We start from the raw sequence: 19,794 nt of genomic DNA, 5'->3' as shown, positions 1-19,794 counted from the left end.
GCTGCTTTATAGTTTTTAAAATGGTAAAAGCTGTATTTTAGTAATCTATTAGTGCCTTCCTATTTCAAAAAATTATGAAGAGTAAGGAGGAAGAGTGGTCATTGTTATTTCTGTTTTACACAGATGACAACTGAGGCTCACAGGGGGCAGGTGATTTGCCTTAGAAACTAAGCGTCTTAGTCTCTGCATCCCAAGACGAGTGACCATTCTGTATATCGCACTGCTTTAGTAGAAGGCTCTATTTTCCTTTAACAACCTAAAACTTTGAATATACACAAATGCAGTTGAAGTGTATTTGTGTTTTAATCTTACTCACTTGGCAATTTCATGCCTGTTATCACTTATATCTACTTCTAATATGTGTGTAGTTGATTTTGTATAGAGTATGTCTCAGGTGAGTTTGTAACTAGACATCAAACTTTGTAAAGATAATTACAGTGTAGTGTTAGTTGTGATCGTAGGACTTTCCCAATTTATACAGATTATAATAGCTTTCTTTTTAAAATTGTTTTTATTTCTGTTAATTATCTGTACAGATTTCATTATTTAATAATGAGATAAAATAGCAATGTTATCTGTGGTTGTACTGATGAAGCCTAAAACAGTTTAACTCCAACCTTAGGATTTTGATAAACATTATTTATAATATCCATATTTTACAGCTTCAACAGATTCAGAATGTTCTATAGTTAAACAGGAGGGAAAGAGGTATATATCAATATAATTTATGACTCAATCCAACGTTTCATCCACAGACTATGTGATGCTACCTGGACATAAACCCTGAGGATTTCTAACTGAATTTGAAAACAAAACAAAACGTCACACTGGAAGGAACCTTGTAAATTATCTGGTCCAACCTCCTCATTTTACAGATAAGAAAACTGAGACTAAGAGGGAGTCACTGCACTGTCATAGGTCACAAGAAGAGCTGATAGCAAGGCTAAGATCGGAGCCCCATCTCCCAACTCAGAAGCAAGTGCTACTTCCAATGTACCACATTATTTCCCCCAGAAAGATGCCTCCCACGGGGCGCTGCATCTTGAGAATGAAGTATATTAAATTCACATTTGGCTGCTAATCATTTTCTCAGCATCTCTGTGGTATTTCATTAACCGCTACATGTAACACTCTGGCCTTTCACCTGTATTAACTTGAGCTCATTAAACTTGAGGCCAGTAATAAACAGGACTAAACTAATACAGATATTTTGCATGGTATGTGTTCAGCATTTTCTTTAATGATGTCTACTGTGTGAGGTGTTTTTCGCTTCACAGAAAAACAGGAAGCATAGATTTCAAGGAATGGAATATGTGTGTAGTATGCTTCTTTATAGCAATCAAGAATACATTAAATACTCATTTAATAAGCTTTGTAAGTACTACATCGAAATATGAGTGACCACGTAGCAGAGAGTCTAGCATCTGGCAGACTGGGATTTGAATCCTGGCTCTGCCATTTATTAATAAGTGAAAACTGGAGCAAGCTATTTAGCCTTTCTGAACCTCAGTTTTCTCATCTGTAAAAGGGGACAAGAACAATACCCACCTCATGGGGTTGCAATGAAGAAGAGATTAGGTACTCATGCGCTTTGCAAAGGTCTTGGTGTATAGCGATGCTCAATAAATATGCTGATTTTGATAAGATAATAATGATGGTGCAGTTCCTTCCTGTATAGAACTTACAATCACCTCTCGCTAGAGCTACTGTTGAGGAAGTTGATTTCCTTCACTTCTCCCCCAATTCATCATCACTACAAAACACGAGCAGGGGTCCTCCAGAATGCAAGGAAAGAAAAACGAATCCTATTTCATCCTTCCCAGGTTCCCTACCACCATTGTTTTATGTTCATTTTCACTAAGGTGTAACTCTTCTGTAGTTCACAGCCTATGCAGCCACCCATGAACACAGTTCCCATGTGATTTTGAAAATGTTTGAGACTCTGATTGAGCAGGGGATGGTGAGAGAGGAGGAGTCATTTGCAGAAAGATGAGTAGCAAAGAGGTAGAGACAGAAGTTTGTCAGAGAGGGTTCTGTGTCAGAAAGAATGAAAGCTAGGTGGTTTCAGGCAGGAGTCACTGTCAGAGCAGGGGTGCAGCAGCTGGTGGGTTGTGAGGGAGTGAAAATCAAGTGTACTGTTGGAGTTGGGATGTGTAGTCAGTATTGGCTCTCTATTTCCCAGAGTACTGTATAATCTTTAAAAAAATGTTATGTCATCTATCTCCCTTTTCTGCTACAACCGGAATCCCATCTCCAACATTCTGGATCATTCTCCTCTTTTTGCCAAAGCACCTACCCACAATTCATCCTTCTTTCTGCCACCACAAAGACCTGATTACATATTTTCAAATATCTGGTGTTTCCCTACACCCTGAAGAATAAAAATCCAAACTGCTTTGCGCAGAATTCAGAGCCCTTCATAGATTTCCCAGCTTTACCTGCTACTATTCCTCAGGCACTTACTCTGTTTTAGTCATGTAAGAATAAGTTCATTCTGTAGTTTCTTACTGTTTCAACCCTTTACTCATCCATTCCTTTCTCTTTTTTCCCCCTTTCCAACACCACACACAATTTCTCCCTTTTATAATCTTTCATCACAATTTAAATTCCTCCTTCACTAAGAAGTCTCTTAGTTGGAATTAATTGCTCATTAGATCAGGGTTACATCAAACTGTCTGCGCATCTCTTCCTCTGCTTATCCCTTTCTTCCTTATAATTCCCTACATAACCCAAATGTCAGCTGAGATCAACCAGTCCCATCCTTCTGGATATTGCTACAAAATTCCTAGAGATTATGTTCTCTATGTCACTTCTGGCAGTAAATTCCTATTTCCACTGATTTCTGAATCTCCCTCAAATCTTGTCTCTCGTTGGTTTCTATTCTTTGAGCTATATGCCAATCCAGCCATGAAACTCAACCCTATTTCCCTGACTTTCTTCCAAATTTCTCTCCAGGATATGTAAGTGGGTAGGAGACGTTTTTAAAGTTTTAGGAGTCATAGAGGAGGATTTGGATTGCTTAAAATTGGATATTAGTGCTTCCTTTTTATAGAAGTACTCCAGTCATCACATCAATAGGCTCTTCTCCCTCTACATCTCTCGCTTTTCCTTCTCTTCATGCACGTTCCTCTTCCCTCTCCTCTCTGCTTTCCTTTTTTTTTTTTTTAACATCTTTATTGGAGTATAATTGCTTTACAATGGTGTGTTAGTTTCTGCTTTATAACAAGGTGAATCAGCTAAACATATACTTATGTCCCCATATCTCTTCCCTCTTGCGTCTCTGCTTCAAAATTCTTCTGCATTTCTCATGTATAGTGGTTTGACCAACTCTGGTTTTGTTTCTCTTCTATCATGCCATCAGGGCTTAATCTCCCAAACTCCAAGCTAAAGATACTGCTTTAAAAGTTATCGCTTTAAGCAATGAAGTTTATTTCTTTAGAGGAATCTGCTATACATCATTTAAATGATATTTCAGTATAAAACAATAATGTTCTCACCTCAGTTCCATTGAATATGAGTCAGTCTGCCTACAGGCCATAAACTGCTTTTGGAAAGAACAACCTCCTGGCTGTCTTTGCAGCTCCAGCACCTGCACAGTCCTTGGCAAAAAGCAAGTCTTATCTCCTTCATCCTTTGACATTCATGTTAGATTTTCTTCTCTTGGTTGACATTCTCCCTAACATACACCCCGACTTCATCACTTCGCAACAAAATGTGCTCTGCTTCCCCTTCACGGAAGAAGCTGCTCACCCTTTGTATCTTATTAAACACAGAGCAGAGGGTCAGCAGTCTGCTGGCTCCCCCAGCATCTCTTCCAAAGTATTGCCCTTCTCTCTCTGGGGTTTCTTCCACTTGGAGGATTTTCCTCCCCTTTCCTGACCCTCACACCTCCAACTTCACTACTTGCCAACCGACTTTCACCCTATCCTTCAGAACTCAACTCGGATGTCATTTCTAGAAAAGTTCTGTCCTCTCATCCGGGGTTAGGTGCACATTGTCATTGTTCATCTGACATCCTGGGTCACCTCTGCCACAGCCTCTGTCTTGGAGTATTGCAATTGTTATTAACTACAGGCTCTTTAAGGAGACAGATTGTCTTTTATATATAAATTGTAAGTGTCTTGCACTCTACAAGTGTTTTTTTTTAAATTTATGAATCACAGCTGTTGTGTAAGTATGACATAATTTTTTATTTTAAAGAACTTATTTCTGTAACTTAATTTCTTTCTGAAAGTAATTGTTTGGGATTGTCTGACATTTCAAACAACCAGCGGGATTTTTAAAATACATTCAAGATATTCATGCATGCATTCATTCAATAATTTTTCGAGTTTTAAAAAACCTATTGAGAAAAAAGCTAAGCAACAAGCCAAAAACAAGGGGAAAAAGAAACATATTGAGTAGCTGTTATGTGCTGGACCAAAAACTAACTAGGACCTCAAGTGGAGAATATGGAGGCAGAGGCTAATAGTGATAAGGCAGTGGCATAAGTGCAAGGCTAAAAAGTGCCCAAAGTTCTCTGCAGCACTGCAAGGCCCCCCTAACACTGGGGACAGAGGGGAGTCAGTAAAGGACATTACTTCGATGCTGTGAATATGGAGCTGAGAGGAAAACACCAAATGGGCATGTACCAGGTCAAAAAGACAGGGCGGGCTCGTTCTAGCATGAGCAAACGTGGAAATACAGAGCCTGGTACACAATGCAACATAAACAGTTAAGGCTTGTGGGAATAAATTGGCAGGCATGCACTTTACAAATATTATTCCATTTAATGCTTATACCAAGCATTAAATGTATCGTGAGTTAGATACTATCATTCTCATTTCATTGATAAGGAAAATTAGTAGCAGAATGGTTAAGTAATTGGCTCATAGTCACACAGCTAATGAGTGTAAAACTGTGATTTTAATGCAAATTTGACTTCTAAATCAGTATCCTAACCACTATGCAAATGCTGGCTTTCTGCTTTCACTATGAAGCATGAGTTATCTTTGCTTTTGACTGCTATAGACATTGCATTTTTGATCAGAAGTTGTCCACTTAAATTTATCAGGTTAAACTAAGAGTTATATTTCATTAATTTCATATATTTTGCATGTCCAACTCCAGTGTCCCAATTTGCACCACTGGGCACCACATAGTACTATGGTAATATAATGTACAGATGGTCCTTCTCTCTTTGTCTTCTTATTGTTTTCCACTGTCCAAATCTGATAATATCATGAAAAATGGCTTACTGTTATATCAGTGATTAAGTATTACAAGCCAGTTATTCATGGGGAAAATCTGAGTTTCTGAATGTAAGCCATGTGAAAGCAGATTTTGGAATAAAAATCAGGATCAAATGTAAGTAATTGATTACTGTCATAATTGAAGGAAGGGAAGAAGAAAAGTAACTGAATTCAGACAGAACAGAACAGAGACCTCTCATCTCTGTCTCCCATACTTCCTTGCATCACGCCAAGTGCACAGTGATTGAAATTAGGGTGTGCTAGGAACACACTCAGAGAACCCAGGTTCCCAGCCATCGTGCTCCTGCATTTTTTATTTTAGGTAACCAAGAGTACTCCGTTGCCTTCCTGAGTTTTGTTAAAGATCAACTCTTTGAAAGTTCATTTTCTTCACTTTTCTCTTTGTTGGTCATTTGATTGAGATTAAATAGTTTTCCAGGGAGCTTTGTATACAATACCTTTAGAGATAACTGCAATAACCAGATATACTTGACATATAATTCAGCCTGACACTACCCCTTAATGAATGACAAGGGATACTTATAAAATTAGTCACAATGATAATTACACACATTACGTATGGAAATTATTCAACCTTTAATGTAGCAAAGGACAGTTTCTGGCCCAGAGTAGGCATTTGATATTGTATATGTTGAATAAATGACAAAAGATAGATAGTGTAACTAAGTCATATGTGAAAATGTTTTTGTAAAAAATATAAAATAAATTCTTAGTCGTGAAGCATACTATAACCTTTACCTCTAATTTATTCTTCAATCTGTCAGTGTATACACACAGAAATGAGACATATATATTTGGATTTCAGGTTTATACTGAGTGCAAAATATATATACAATTTAAAATACACACACATATATATTGCACTCAGTGTGTGTGTGTGTATATCTATATATTTACAGTTTATGCACTATATATATACATATATATATATATATATATATCTCACACTCAGTATAAACCTAAAATCATTTTATCTTTTAACTTATTACCATTTGAATATCAAAGAAATTACTTTTCTTGCCCTCATTGCTTCAAATCAGATGAGAGAGTATGATTAGGAAAATAAGAGTTGATCTCTTACAGCACTATAGACCAGTGCTATTAGCCAACTTGCTGCCATTCTCATAAAAATTATGCAATTTAAATGGGAAGATACTAGTGCCTGCTTCTATTAGAAACAAGAACCCTCTTCTACTTCATAATATGCTCAATTACCTTTAGATTGATCCATGAATAAATTATAATCCAAATAGACCTCTTTACCCTAAAGCTTTGCTGGCTTAAGGTATCCTTGTTGATTCATTATGTTGTCACTTTTCTATCGGCAGTGTAATGCTTTTAATATCTGGACAGAGACAGTTTTAGTGTGAGATACTGTTATCTTTAAATGAGTAGGATTTAGCTTTTCTGGTGAGGACAAATTCATCAATGATGAATCCCTGGAGAAAGCATTGAAACAAAAATCACACCATTTCTGAGCTTCTTTCAGCTCATCAGTTACAAGCAGCTTTTGAGAGTCCTAAAGAACTTTTTCCTTTGTTTAAGAAATATAGCATGACACTCAAAACTGCTCTCTTTGAGTTACCGCAGGCTACAACTTTTTCTGCAAGAAAATAATGAATGAAGAGGAAAAGTTCCTGCTGCTGGCCCTGTCAGGCCCTGCTGCTTCTCCTCCTGCAATAGGAAATCAATTAACTATATGTTCAGATAGAGATTTGAACTAAATGCTTTATTAATCATCGCTGATTGCACACATATACAGTGGCCCGCTCTGCCTTCACCTTCACTCTTTCTTATTTTTATTTTGCTTTGGTTTGTTCCCTTGGCAAGATCTGAACACAAACATATGCCTAAATGTAATATGTGATCCTCTGGCGCAAGGGAGAATTGATCTTTTTATTTGCAGAAAACTTAACTTTTCAAATGTTCAGTTCTCAGCTATCCTGAAGGCATTCTAACGTGCGATGTAATAATAATTTTTTAAAAGCAGTGAAATTTCTCATACTAATGCAGAAAGCAAAATGACTATGGCAGCCTTGAAGTTTTGGAACCTGGTACTACAACACTCGGCCTCTGGGATCTCCATATGGCAGTGAGAAACTACATACAAATAGACCCTCTTTGATTTGGAGATAAATGGCAGACCGTCGAGGGGGCAGTCACTGATATTCTGTGTGTGTGTGCTTTCAATTTCAAGAAAACTTTGGCAACAGTTTTCTTTTTTTCCCACTGATTCTTCAACCCACACACAAAGAAAATCCTATAGGAATCTCTATGTTAAATTGAAAACCTCTCCTTAGGACTAGTTATAAAAGATTAGCCCATTAGAATCATAGCACCTTTAGTTATGGAAAGGCTGCATTAGTTAAATATGGTAAATGTGGTCAACCACGGCAAAAAAGTTACAGAAAATATCAGGTGGTTGGTGTCTATTCAGGCTGTATTCTATTCTGAGTCAAGGGATTTCCTATTATTAATTATTATTATTATTACCATTATTGGAACAATTTGAAATCATCACAGTTTAAATTTAACTGATTTATTTCTCTTTGGATAAAGAATAATCTAAATGGAAAAAAATATTTCCTCTGGTCTATGTTTAAAAGAAGATAAATTAGAAGTTCTGAGAGTAATTTCTTTTGAATAATTTTACAGAACATTTAGGTGGAATGAGATATTGTTGAGGAAGGTAAGGCCCCATCAAGGAATCAGGATAATAGTTCAGATTTTCATAGAGCTTGCCTTCATCATGAGAGATCTGCTAGACTCAGAGGTCATGTGTTTCACACTAACAAGTCTTGATAATAATCTTCAAGGATATAAGATTAGGGTAGAGGTGTCCTTGATGTGTAAGAGAAGTGTGGGGCGATTGATATTCTGACAAGATTTATATCAAGTGGACGTACATTCACCAAAGAAAGGACCCTTGGGACATTTCTTTGGCACCAAGTGTAATCTGTAACACCTCATCTGCCCTAGGAAAAGAATCATTTCATAATAGGACAAGCAAGCGCTATCTTTTCTACATTAAAGGGGCTTACATATGTGATAATATTGAGGATTTGTTTTATACTCTATTTTATGCTTTTTAACAAGACAGCATCACTTATTTTATGATAAAATAGATACAACATATTCATATATTTTCTTCCTCTGTCATATCATTTCATATTACTGTAATCATTAAATATTGTAATTTAGAAAAGCATTAAGGTGCAGAGATGAAGTATATAGTTCTGGTTTAATTGTGTGTATTAATTTGGCATTCATAACATTGTTTCTATTTGCTCAACTTTTTGACATAATTACAGTAAATTGGTAATGGAAGTAACAATCTTAGATAGTTCCACATGAATATTTTCTGCAAATATAAATTTTCAGTTGCAGTTTGGCCAAATTGGGACACAGTTTAAGTTTAGTTTACCTACTGTAGTGGCATCTCTAAAGGACCAGAGAACTCATTTTCCTAGAGTGTTATGCAACCTGGTAGGTAGAGGCCAGTGTTTTAAAACAAGTGTGATTTTTTCACCTAATTACTTGCTAGGGCAGAGATCAGGATGACCTTGGAATGCTGTAGTTTTCCAAGCCTTCATTGGCTAGGTAAATCTGCTTTATTCTGCAGGAGAGCTGGGGGTGGTGGTGGTATTTTTGCAGTCTTTGAAAAGAGACCTAGCAATTCCAGGTTCCAGGCAGACACAGAACATTTGGAATTCAGTGGTGTGTATCACCAGCAGTGTATGTCAGTAAAAGTGAAGATTAAAGGTTCTAGAAGAGAAGGATGACATGAAGAGGAAATAATTGTAGGATAATGAATAGTATGAGGGCATATTCGTGTTAACGTGAAACCACTTAACATTTTTCCACGACACCCAGGTATCTTTCTAAACGAACTTTGTTAAAGTACGATTGAATAACCTTGAGATTTAAAGCTCCATAATGTGATTTTGAATACTGAGAGAGTTTAAGCACTGTGATATTTCCTCTGCTTTTCATTTCTACTTTTGCCTCTTTCATGCAAAATAAACTTTATTTTCTGTGCAGAGAAATCAATATTTTTACCATTTTGTTTTTCAGCTATTCCAGTAAACTGCAATCAACATTAGTTACAATCTTTAAAGAGATGTAGTAAGAATTTGAACACAATAAAACAGAGATACAGATTTGAACTTTGGCAAAGTACCTTTGCTATTGACAAAAGCATTTGTCAGAGACTAGGCTGTGTCTATATTGTGCTAAAAACCTGATGAAGAGGAAAAAAAGCATCAATAGGTTTCACCTTCTGTCTATATGAACTAAACAAATGGTTTAACTAATAGCTATTGTTTTAAGTGAATGGTTTGGTTTACCATTGTGAATTTTATTATGTTTAGAAATGTATTTCAATTAATATTTGTATATTTAATACATACATATTTGGTAAAGGTATTGTGCTGTTGTGTTCTTTTTAATAATTAATGGACTCTGATATGTAGAAGACTAGGGTCCAAGAATGAATGAAGACCTTGTTACAGTATATGTGAAACAGTCTCAAAACACACATTTGTTTGTTTATAATATTTGTGTTTATATCCTCACATTTTTCTCTTCTGTGAGCTAACATACTTTCTTATTTGTGTGTTTTCCTATTAGAAACTGCCAAGTTTTGGACCTTATCTTGAGCAGCGCAAGAAAATCATAGCAGAGGAAAAGATTAGACTGAAAGAACAAAATGCAACTTTTCCACCACTTGAGAGAAACCATTTTATCCCCAAAAAGCCTATTCCCACTGTTAAGGTAAAGATTAAGCTGTATATGTAAATATGTCTATTTTATTGTTTAGTTTGTGTTTATTTCCTGTTTAAATGTACCACTGATTTTGTTTTTAAAATATATTGACAGTTTTAAAAATTCTGTCTGCAGTGACAGGATAGCCTCTTTTATTTGTATATTTTATACTTTTTAGAACACTGTCAAATATGAGTTTCATGCAAATTTTGGATGTATTAAATAGGCCATAAAATATTACAGTTAATTCTTTGTCTTCTTACACTCATTTAAAAATTACTGTAATCTACAGTTAAATTAAAGAGGTATCTTAGTCATACAGTACAACTAAATGATCAATATGCACCATCAATATCAACATGATACCTTACATTTTGGACAAACTTTCTCTGGTTCAGCCTTGGGAAAGCCTGTACAAATTTGGGTTTCAGGAAATTATTTTCTGGATAATATCAAAAATTATCATTAAGATGGAATTATGTGTGCATTATATTTCTTGTTTTTCTTCTTTAACTTCTTATTTTGAAAAAGATGTAGATTCACATACAGGTGTAAGAAATAATACAGAGAGGTCTCATGTACCCTTTACCCAGTTTCCCCAATGGTAGCATGTTGTAAAACTGTAATACAGCATCACAACAAGGATAATGACACAGATACAATCTACTGATCTTATTCAGATTTCCCCAGTTGTACTTCTACTCATTTGCGTGTGTGAGCACACACGTGTATTTAGTTCTGTGTAATTTCACCCCATAGGTAGGTTCCTGTGTCCACCACCACAGTCAAGATAAGAGTTCCATCAGCACCAAGATCCCTCAGCTTGCCCTTTTATAGCCACACCTACTTCCCTCCTGCCCACCTCCTTCAAGATGGAATTATTTTAAAGCAATCATAATTTTTAAAAAAAAGAAAAAAGGAGTATTACAGGTCCACATTCTCTCTGAAGTTACCATCAGGGAATGTGGTTTTCAGTCACTGAAACTTACTCTTCTCCATTTAGTGACTATCTCCATTTCCTGGTTGAAGCATCAGCTGAAAAGCTTACTCTTAGGAGCTCTTTGAACTTCCTCTTTAGTAGTCAAACAGGAGTTGGAACCCTTAAAAATCCCCTCTATCTATGAGAAAGAAGAAATGTGTCCTATGCAATAAACAGTGGAATTTAGACGATGTTGAGAGGACTAAGTTATTCAGAGTTCTGAAAGGAAATATGGAAGTGGCTGAATACAAATTCTACCAGCACTTCAATGCCATAATTCCAAATAAAGTGAACACTTGGGACTTTCAGCAGTATAATAGCCCCAAAGAGTCTCTTGAGCTGTTTCATTTAAATTATTTGTTTGATACTAAAAGGATGAACTGGACACTGATGGTAAAGAAGAAGCCAGATCCTTCTGCTCTTCACATTTCCCCCACCCTTTGGCTATAACTAATATATGTTTGGGGTTAAGTGGGAATTGTCCCTGCTTGTCTTTTCCTATTTAATTAATTTGAAATAAATGTAAGATCTCCATCTTTTCCTTATGTATACAAAATTCAAAAGAAAATATTATTTATATTTGAAATAAAGGAAGAGCAAGGTGATTATAAAAGCATTGAGGCCTTTTTTAGGTTTCTATTCTGTCAGGGAATATATTGATAACCTAGAAGCAAAACAAAAACAGAACAAACAAAAAACCTGCTGAAGTTGAGTTAAAGTTAGCCGATCACTAATCCAAATAAAATATCAAACTCAGCAGAATTAAATAAACCAAAGAACTGGGAAGTCAGGAAAGTAAGTAAACATTTTTTAAAGTCTCAAGGAGAGATGAGGAGTCTTATTAGAAATCGTACAGGCTTACATTCCTCTCCTAAATTGTTACTTCAGAGATGATCCAAATTGAAGTACCCCTGGTGTTACATTACATAAGCCTCAAGAGACCATTGACACCATCTTCCCATAACTAAGACCATAACATTGCTGACATATTAAGGGGCTGCTATGGTAGATTTTTCTCAATGTCCAGTGGATTTTCCACTACCTTGTTTTTCTTCCCAGGGTGTCTATACCCATTCTATAATACCTGTTATCATTTCTAGAAATATGGTGTGTCCTGTCAGAAAGCATAATGGTAACTGATAATGGGAGGTTTTTCTGCAGAGACATGGGGAATTTTCACCAGTTATAGGTGCAACTATTTCTGGAAAATGAGGAATTACATTTACTATGACAATGACTGCTCATTTCATCTTGCTTTCTATAAGGCTTTATATCTCTATAGAGTGGGACACAGCTTATGTTTTAGAGGAAGAAGGAAGATAGAGATCTGTTCCTGTCCCAGAGATATTTGTGGTGGCGTTAGATGACACTTGATCTCTAGAGCCATGACGTTGTTACCAAAAGTGAGCTCTGTGTGTGTATGATTGTATTTTTAATTAGAGCAGTTGTCCTCTAATAAATTCACTTTTATTCATATTCCAGTATGATTTTCCAGAGTAGGAGAGAAATTTCATCTCCTGAAAGCACCAATGGAAGTATGTAGCAACCAATAGCTCTAATATGCCAATACTGTTCCAAGTGCTATACATGTTTTATCTCATTTAATCTTCACAATACTTGGGATAGGTACTATCTTTATATTCATTTTACAGATAAGAAAATTGAGGAATTAAAAAGCATTAAATAATTTGATCAAGTCACATAGTAAACAGTGGTAGAGTGGGGGAGGTGAAATTGAGAATTGTTGGCTTAGGATTGAAAAGATTGGCTCATAATAGGGACGAAAATGTTTGGTCCATTCTAGAAGATATATGAAATATACCTAGAGATTGCTCATGGAAGATGAAGGTGTCAGTATAGAACAAGGAGAATAACGTTTAGTAAGGGAATTGTGACACATGGCTTTTGTCACCGCTGTGCTACTAATCACTTGATTTGGGGCAAATATCTAATGAGAGATCTGTAAGAGGAGACCACTGGACAAAGACATCTCTTTTCCTTTCTTCTTTTCTTCCTCCTCCTGACCTTCTGTAGTTTCATTTGTTTGTTTGGTTTTGTTTCTGTTAAAAGCACAAAGATTAATCTAAAATTTACCCCTAATCCTACCACCTCAACTTAATCACTATTAAAATTTAGATTTATAAAATTCTAGTTCTTTTTCTAAACCTAAATGTAATACATTAAAATAAACATAGAATACTCAAATTTTCTATATAAAAACCTCATAATTATTTATATATCACTCTAATGGTTTTATAATATTTGATAATATGAACTTATTAACTTCTAAAAATTAACCTATTGTTGAATTTTTAGGCTATTTCCAGAATTTTTTACAAATAATGCTATTATAACTATTGTTGTACAAAAATCTTTGTGTAGATCTCTTATTGTTTTCTCTAGAGAAATTGCAGGTGAAATTGTAGGGCTTTTGATACATAGTGCCAAATTGTTCTCCAGGAAGAACGTGCAAATTTACATTCTGCCAAAAAATGTAAGAGAGGACTCATTCTTAGACACCCGTCAACAATAGATTTATTTTTAATTTTAACTAATATAATAGTCAAAAAAGTATTTTTTGTTTAATTTCCAATGTCTAAATAGTAGTAAGATTGGCATGATTTTTTAATATATTTTTGACCATTTCTTCTTTTGTGAATTTGTTACTTATTTCTTTTGACCAGTTTTCTGTTGTAGTATTTATCTTTGTTTTATAGATTTTTTAAATAAACTTTTTATATATTGCCATTTGCCTCATAATTTGTATGATGGTGTTTTTAGATATACATACAGAAGTTTTACTTTTATGAAATCATATCTGGCAAAAGCTAGTTTTGTGATTTCTCCCTTTCTTTATTTGCTTAGTTTAGCTTTTTCTACCTTAAGATTATATGGATTTACCCCATCTGGTTCTTTTGGAATTTACATTTGATTATTTAATTAATCTAAAATTTGTTCTGCTCTAAAGTATCAGATATGGATATACCTTTAATTTTTTTCACAAATAAGCAACCATTCCAAGATTTCAATATTTGCATTTTAAAGTGGCTCCTTCCGTCTCTCAAGTTATGATTCAATGACAAAAAATGTATCATAAATGCATGACTTACTTTACATTTAAATGTTCAGTGTCTCAGAATTAGCTAAAACTTTTCAAGAGTGAATCAGAAATGGGTTAGACAAAGTTCTAATAAGGATGGCCAATTTCTATAAAAAGTTTCATACCTTAAGTAAATCTTTGTCTAATAAGGAAGAGTTTAACAAAAAACTTTACAAATAAAACCTTCTGACAAAGTCCAAAATTCTTGGCTATAAGCCTCTTACTTGAAAGCAAGACCTTAGTACTACTTTTAACATTTCTGTGAAGACAAAAATGTTTTTTCTACTACAGTGCTGATTCTTTACTTTGAAATATGTTCAACATAGTTCCCTTTTCTTCTTGATATTAACCAGATGGAAAAGGTAGCAGAAGGTGGACCTTGAGGGGAAGATTGATGAGTTCATGTAGCAGCATGTAGCTTCACATGACAGAAGCAGGTGCAGGTTGGGGTACAATAAGAGAAAAAGGTGGAGAGAGAACATGATGATGGTGTCTGGACTCCTCTCTCTGCTTCCTTCTTACTATATCATTTCCCTTTATGATTCATTTAAACTTTTCCTATATATTGACTCAACTATCTTCCATCCTTACCTCTTTTTTTTTTTAAACATCTTTATTGGACTATAATTGCTTTACAATGATGTGTTAGTTTCTGCTTTATAACAAAGTGAATCAGCTATACATATACATATATCCCCATATCTCCTCCCTCTTGCGTCTCCCTCCCTCCCACCCTCCCTATCCCACCCCTCTAGGGGGTCACAAAGCACCGAGCTGATCTCCCTGTGCTATGCAGCTACTTCCCACTAGCTATCTATTTTACATTTGGTAGTGTATATATGTCCATGCCACTCTCTCACTTCATCTCAGCTTACCCTTACCCTTCCCCGTGTCCTCAAGTCCATTCTCTACATATGTGTCTTTATAGCTGTCCTGACCCTAGGTTCTTTAGAACCTTTTTTTTTTTAGATTCCATATATATGTGTTAGCATACAGTATTTGTTTTTCTCTTTCTGACTTACTTCACTCTGTATGACAGTCTCTAGGTCCACCCACCTCACTACAAATAACTCAATTTCATTTCTTTTTATGGCTGAGTAATATTCCATTGTATATATGTGCTACATCTTCTTTATCCATTCATCTGTCGATGGACACTTAAGTTGCTTCCGTGTCCTCGCTATTGTAAATAGAGCTGCAGTGAACATTGTGTTACATGACTCCTTTTGAATTATGATTTTCTCAGGGTATATGCCCAGTAGTGGGATTGCTGGGTTGTATGATTGATAGTTCTATTTTTAGTTTTCTAAGGAACCTCCATACTGTTCTCCATAGTGGCCGTATCAGTTTACATTCCCACCAACAGTGCAAGAGGGTTCCCTTTTCTCCATACCCTCTCCAGCATTTATTGTTTGTAGATTTTTTGATGATGGCCATTCTGACTGGTGTGAGGTGATACCTCATTGTAGTTTTGATTTGCATTTCTCTAATGATTAGTGATGTTGAGCATCCTTTCATTTGTTTGTTGGCAATCTGTATATCTTCTTTGGAGAAATGTCTATTTAGGTCTTCTGCCCATTTTTGGATTGCATCCCTACCTCTTTTTATACTTCAAACCTGTGTCACCCACTATCTTCTGGATACCTCCACCTGGATAGTCTAAGCAAGGTGCATAAAGGCCAATCAAACTAAACTGATTATCGTTCCTTCTAAGCCTGATCTTCCTCCTGAGTCCTGTGTCTCAATGAACAGCACTCTATCTACCCTCTTACCTAAGCAGAAACCTGAAATTTGGCCTAGATTTCATCCTATGACTCATCTCTCTCATGAATGGGATCATGGACATTCACCAATGTCCACCATTTTTATCTGTCATGTCCTCTTCCTCTTCTGCTCTTCCCTATAGCAAAGGTCTTAGGGAAGTTCTTTACACATTCTTTCCTGGAATTCTGAAATATTCTACAAACTGGCCTCCCACCTTCTTTTCTCATTCTTATCTAATGTATCCTCCAACTATTATGAAGTATTCTTTGTTAAATGCAAATCTGATTGTTTTACCCTTTGTTTAAAATTCCCACATCTTAACCATGATCTTAAGGTAAACTCCTTAGCGTAAACATCAGACCTTCATATTTTAGCTTATCTTGGCCTAAGCAGATTCAGTGGAGTGGTGAAAAGTAGAATCCAGGGGGTGGTAAATTGAAGAGTGAATAAAGGTTTCAAAATTAAGGACAAGGCATATGGAATACTCTTTCCTGAACTTGAGAAAGATCAAAAGGAAAGTGACAAGAAGAAATGTAGTAGAGGGAAAGGTTGGTTTGTATATGTTAGGATACTCTAAGCTTGCATGTGTTTATATGCTAGGAAACGATAGCTAAAGCTACTAGAAAGGGCATGATTAAAGAAGCTATATCCTTGGCAAATAAGGAAGGAACGGAGTCCAGACAATACATTAAGTCATCTTGGATAAGAGAGTGACATATGATTTTCTACCTACTGCAATGCCATAGGCATTTAATGAAACTGAATTTGGGCTTACCAGTGTCATTTTAGTAAGTAGCCTGTGTTTGAAGAAAGTGACAGCTAGAAAGTCTTAAGAAGCTATTTCCTTCATTGAAAGATGTAGCAAGGTTTATAAGATTTTAGCAGATTACATTAATGGGAAAAGATTTTCCTGAGTTAAGCCTGGAACTACTCTGTCACACTGCTTGGGTTCAAATTATGCCACTGCCATTTAGCAGCTACATGAACTTGCCTCGGTTAACTAATCTGTAAGGTGGACATAATTAAAGAGTCGGCCTGGGCTTCCCTGGTGGTGCAGTGGTTGAGAGTCCGCCTGCCGATTCAGGGGACATGGGTTCATGCCCCAGTCTGGGAAGATCCCACATGCTGCAGAGCGGCTGGGCCCGTGAGCCATGGCCGCTGAGCCTGCGCGTCCGGAGCCTGTGCTCCACAATGGGAGAGGCCACAACAGTGAGAGGCCCGCGTACCGCAAAAAAAAAAAAAAAAAAAAAAAAAAGTCTGACTCATGGGATTATAAATTAGGTAGTGTGTGAAGTGCTTTTAGCCTGCACCAAACATATCCTAAATACTGTATATGTTACCCACTATTAGTTTATGATGTTAGGAATGGACAGCTTGAAGTAGATAACAGGTTAGGGTGACCCTCCATTTCCATATGTCCAATAAAGTGAGCTCAAGAATGTTAGTAGGAATACATAAAGCTCTGGAAGTCAACCAAGTAGGAAGTTTTGAAGAAGTCCATATATTTTTCAGGAAATTTTTATCATATACCTACCATGAGACAAGCAGTGTGCTAGGAATTGAGCATCTACAGTACAAAAAATAAAACAGCCACAGCCTCTGTCCTCATGAAGCATACAGAGTAGAGAAAGAAACAGGTATTAAAACAAAGAATCACACTAATAATATAAAGCTATATTTGTAATACAAACAGTAAAGAAAAATACAGGATGTATGGAGTCTCTTTCATAGCAAGACCTAATTTAGATTGAAGGAGATGAGGAAGGCCTCTCTGAGGAACTGGCCTTTAAGGAGCCCTGTAGACTGGGTAGTGATTAGAAGGGTAAGTGGAAAAAGGGATGTTCCCAGTGATTCATAATGTGGTCCTAGATTTGGTGAGTGGCCATGGTTATGGAAACAGAAGCAGAGGTTAAATTGATGAAACCTTGGTAATTCTCCCTCTAAAATTTGATGATTCTCTTTATATACTGAGGTATAAGGGACAGTAAGGAGTTGAAAATAAGGAGACTAAGATGATTAGATTTTTGATAGTCCCATTAACTGAGATAAAGAAAAATGAAAGATAATGAATCAGGGTTTTGTTCTTGGTGTTTTAGGTTTGATGAGTTTTTTAATGTGGGGTGAAAATTTTAGATTTGAGCATATTGATATTAGTGAACTCAAGCTAATTTTGCACCTGTGCTGAATGATATAAAGAAAAAAGAACTGACATGCTGACCGCCTACTGGGTGCCAGACATAAGACAGAATCTTCACATATATTTTCTTCATTTCTTGCTTAACCTAATACCCTATGAGGGAGTAGGAAGTTCTGGAGAAGCAAATGGGAACAAGTGATCAAAGAAATAAGAGAATAACCAGAAGGAAATGATGACTTGGAGAAAAAAAAGAGGAAGTCTTAAGAATGAGGAAGTGGCCCACAGGTCAGAAAGCATTGCTCATCTTGGCAAGGACATCTGGTATTGTTTCATTTTGTCTTTCACATGTAACCACTGAGATTCCAATTTCCGGTCGGCAATAATTGTCCTATTCACCCATACATCCATTTTGTCATTCATCCAACAACTATTAATGTCCACCCACTATGTTCCAGCACTGCTCTAGTCACTAGCAATTCAGTAGTGAACAAAACAAAAGCCCAGCTCTCATGGTGTCTACATCTTAGGCACCATGGTGTCTACATTTGGTGTCTACATTATAGAACAGACAATAAACAAATGAACGAGTGGGTACATACTATGTCAGATGGTCACAGTGCTGTGGAGAAGATACAGCAGGATTAGGAGAAAAGTAATTGCTGGAGAGGTTGATCAGGAGATGCCTGCCTGGTTAAATGGCATATGAGTAAACACTTCAAAGAGTGAGAGAGTGATCAATGCAGATAAATATCGGCAGGGGGGTGGTGGTGGGGGGAGAACGTTCCATTCAGAAGGAACAGAAAATGCAAAGACCCCAAAGTAGGAAAGTCCTTGGCAGGAAACTATTGAGGCTCTTTAAAAGGAAGAATGATGCGATCTGACAAAATTTTTCAAAGGCTCATTCTGGCTGCAGTGTTGATACAAGATCCTAGATGGGCAAGGACAGAAACAGGAAGACTGGTTAGAAGGCTGTTGTAACAATCTAGGCGGGAGATTGGCAGGAAGGAGGATAAATACTAGATAATGTCAGAAGACCTCAACTCCATTGTTCTAAATGAAATGATGTGTGTGGAAGTATCGCACGAGGCATAGTTCTATTCAAATGTAAGGAGCCACGGCTGTCATTTTCGTACGAGTCCCTTGCCCCCTTGCCCATTATTTTAGATTCCATCTGGATGATGCGGCCGTGTGGTTGTTCAGTCCCCATCGAAATTAACAGCCACGTTCCCTTTAAGAGTCATTTTCTCTCTGCATGTGAATCAGACATTTCTTCTTGTGCTTTTATTGTTTTATTGTACCACACTTACCCAGGCATGCTATGTACTTCCCTCTGCTGCTTCATCATTACTTTTATGTTTTCCCTACAGTGTTTCTTCTGTTCTTGACATACCATTTTTCCATCTCCCCTTTTTCCTGAGGGCCTGGGTTATCTGTTTTCGTGCTTAATATTTTCCCTGTCCACCTATCTGTTTATTTTAGCCTGTTTCTTCCCTCCTCGCTGCTGGCCTCTTTATAGATCCCTCTGTTCAATAGTTTAAGCTCCATGCCACTGCTTTGTTTATCCTCTCAGCCAGCACAGTATATTATTCCCCATCTGCTATAAAAAGGGCCCCAGTGCCCCACAAAGTTGACTAAGCCTCTCTTGTCTGAACAAGTTTTTCAGTCATGCATTCAAGTTTCTAATCTACCCCCATCTTCTCTGGTTATGAGTGTGACAATATTATTTCTAGGCAAGCCATGCTCAATAGATCTCATCTTTTGTTCTTCTTTTCTTTCAAATGCCTCAAATAAGACTTAA

The 19,794-nt window shown here is 36.4% G+C and overlaps 1 protein-coding gene across 1 annotated transcript in view; it reads left to right on the top strand.

Annotated features, from left to right (window-relative positions):
• The window catches only part of DPYD (dihydropyrimidine dehydrogenase), a gene marked incomplete at both ends in the record, with an annotated part of 823,320 nt that overhangs the window by 791,960 nt on the left and 11,566 nt on the right, over window positions 1-19,794 (top strand). Inside the window, one exon of the mRNA XM_079721437.1 lies at window positions 9,882-10,025. Coding sequence (XP_079577563.1) covers window positions 9,882-10,025 — 144 coding nt within the window. The remainder of the gene's footprint in view (window positions 1-9,881; window positions 10,026-19,794) is intronic.

The sequence above is a fragment of the Hyperoodon ampullatus genome (genome assembly GCF_949752795.1).
Source record: "Hyperoodon ampullatus genome assembly, chromosome: 2".
Classification (NCBI taxonomy): Eukaryota; Metazoa; Chordata; class Mammalia; order Artiodactyla; family Ziphiidae; genus Hyperoodon; species Hyperoodon ampullatus.
The sequence above is the reverse complement of the archived record's forward strand: the minus strand, read 5'-3'. Positions and strand labels throughout refer to the sequence as shown.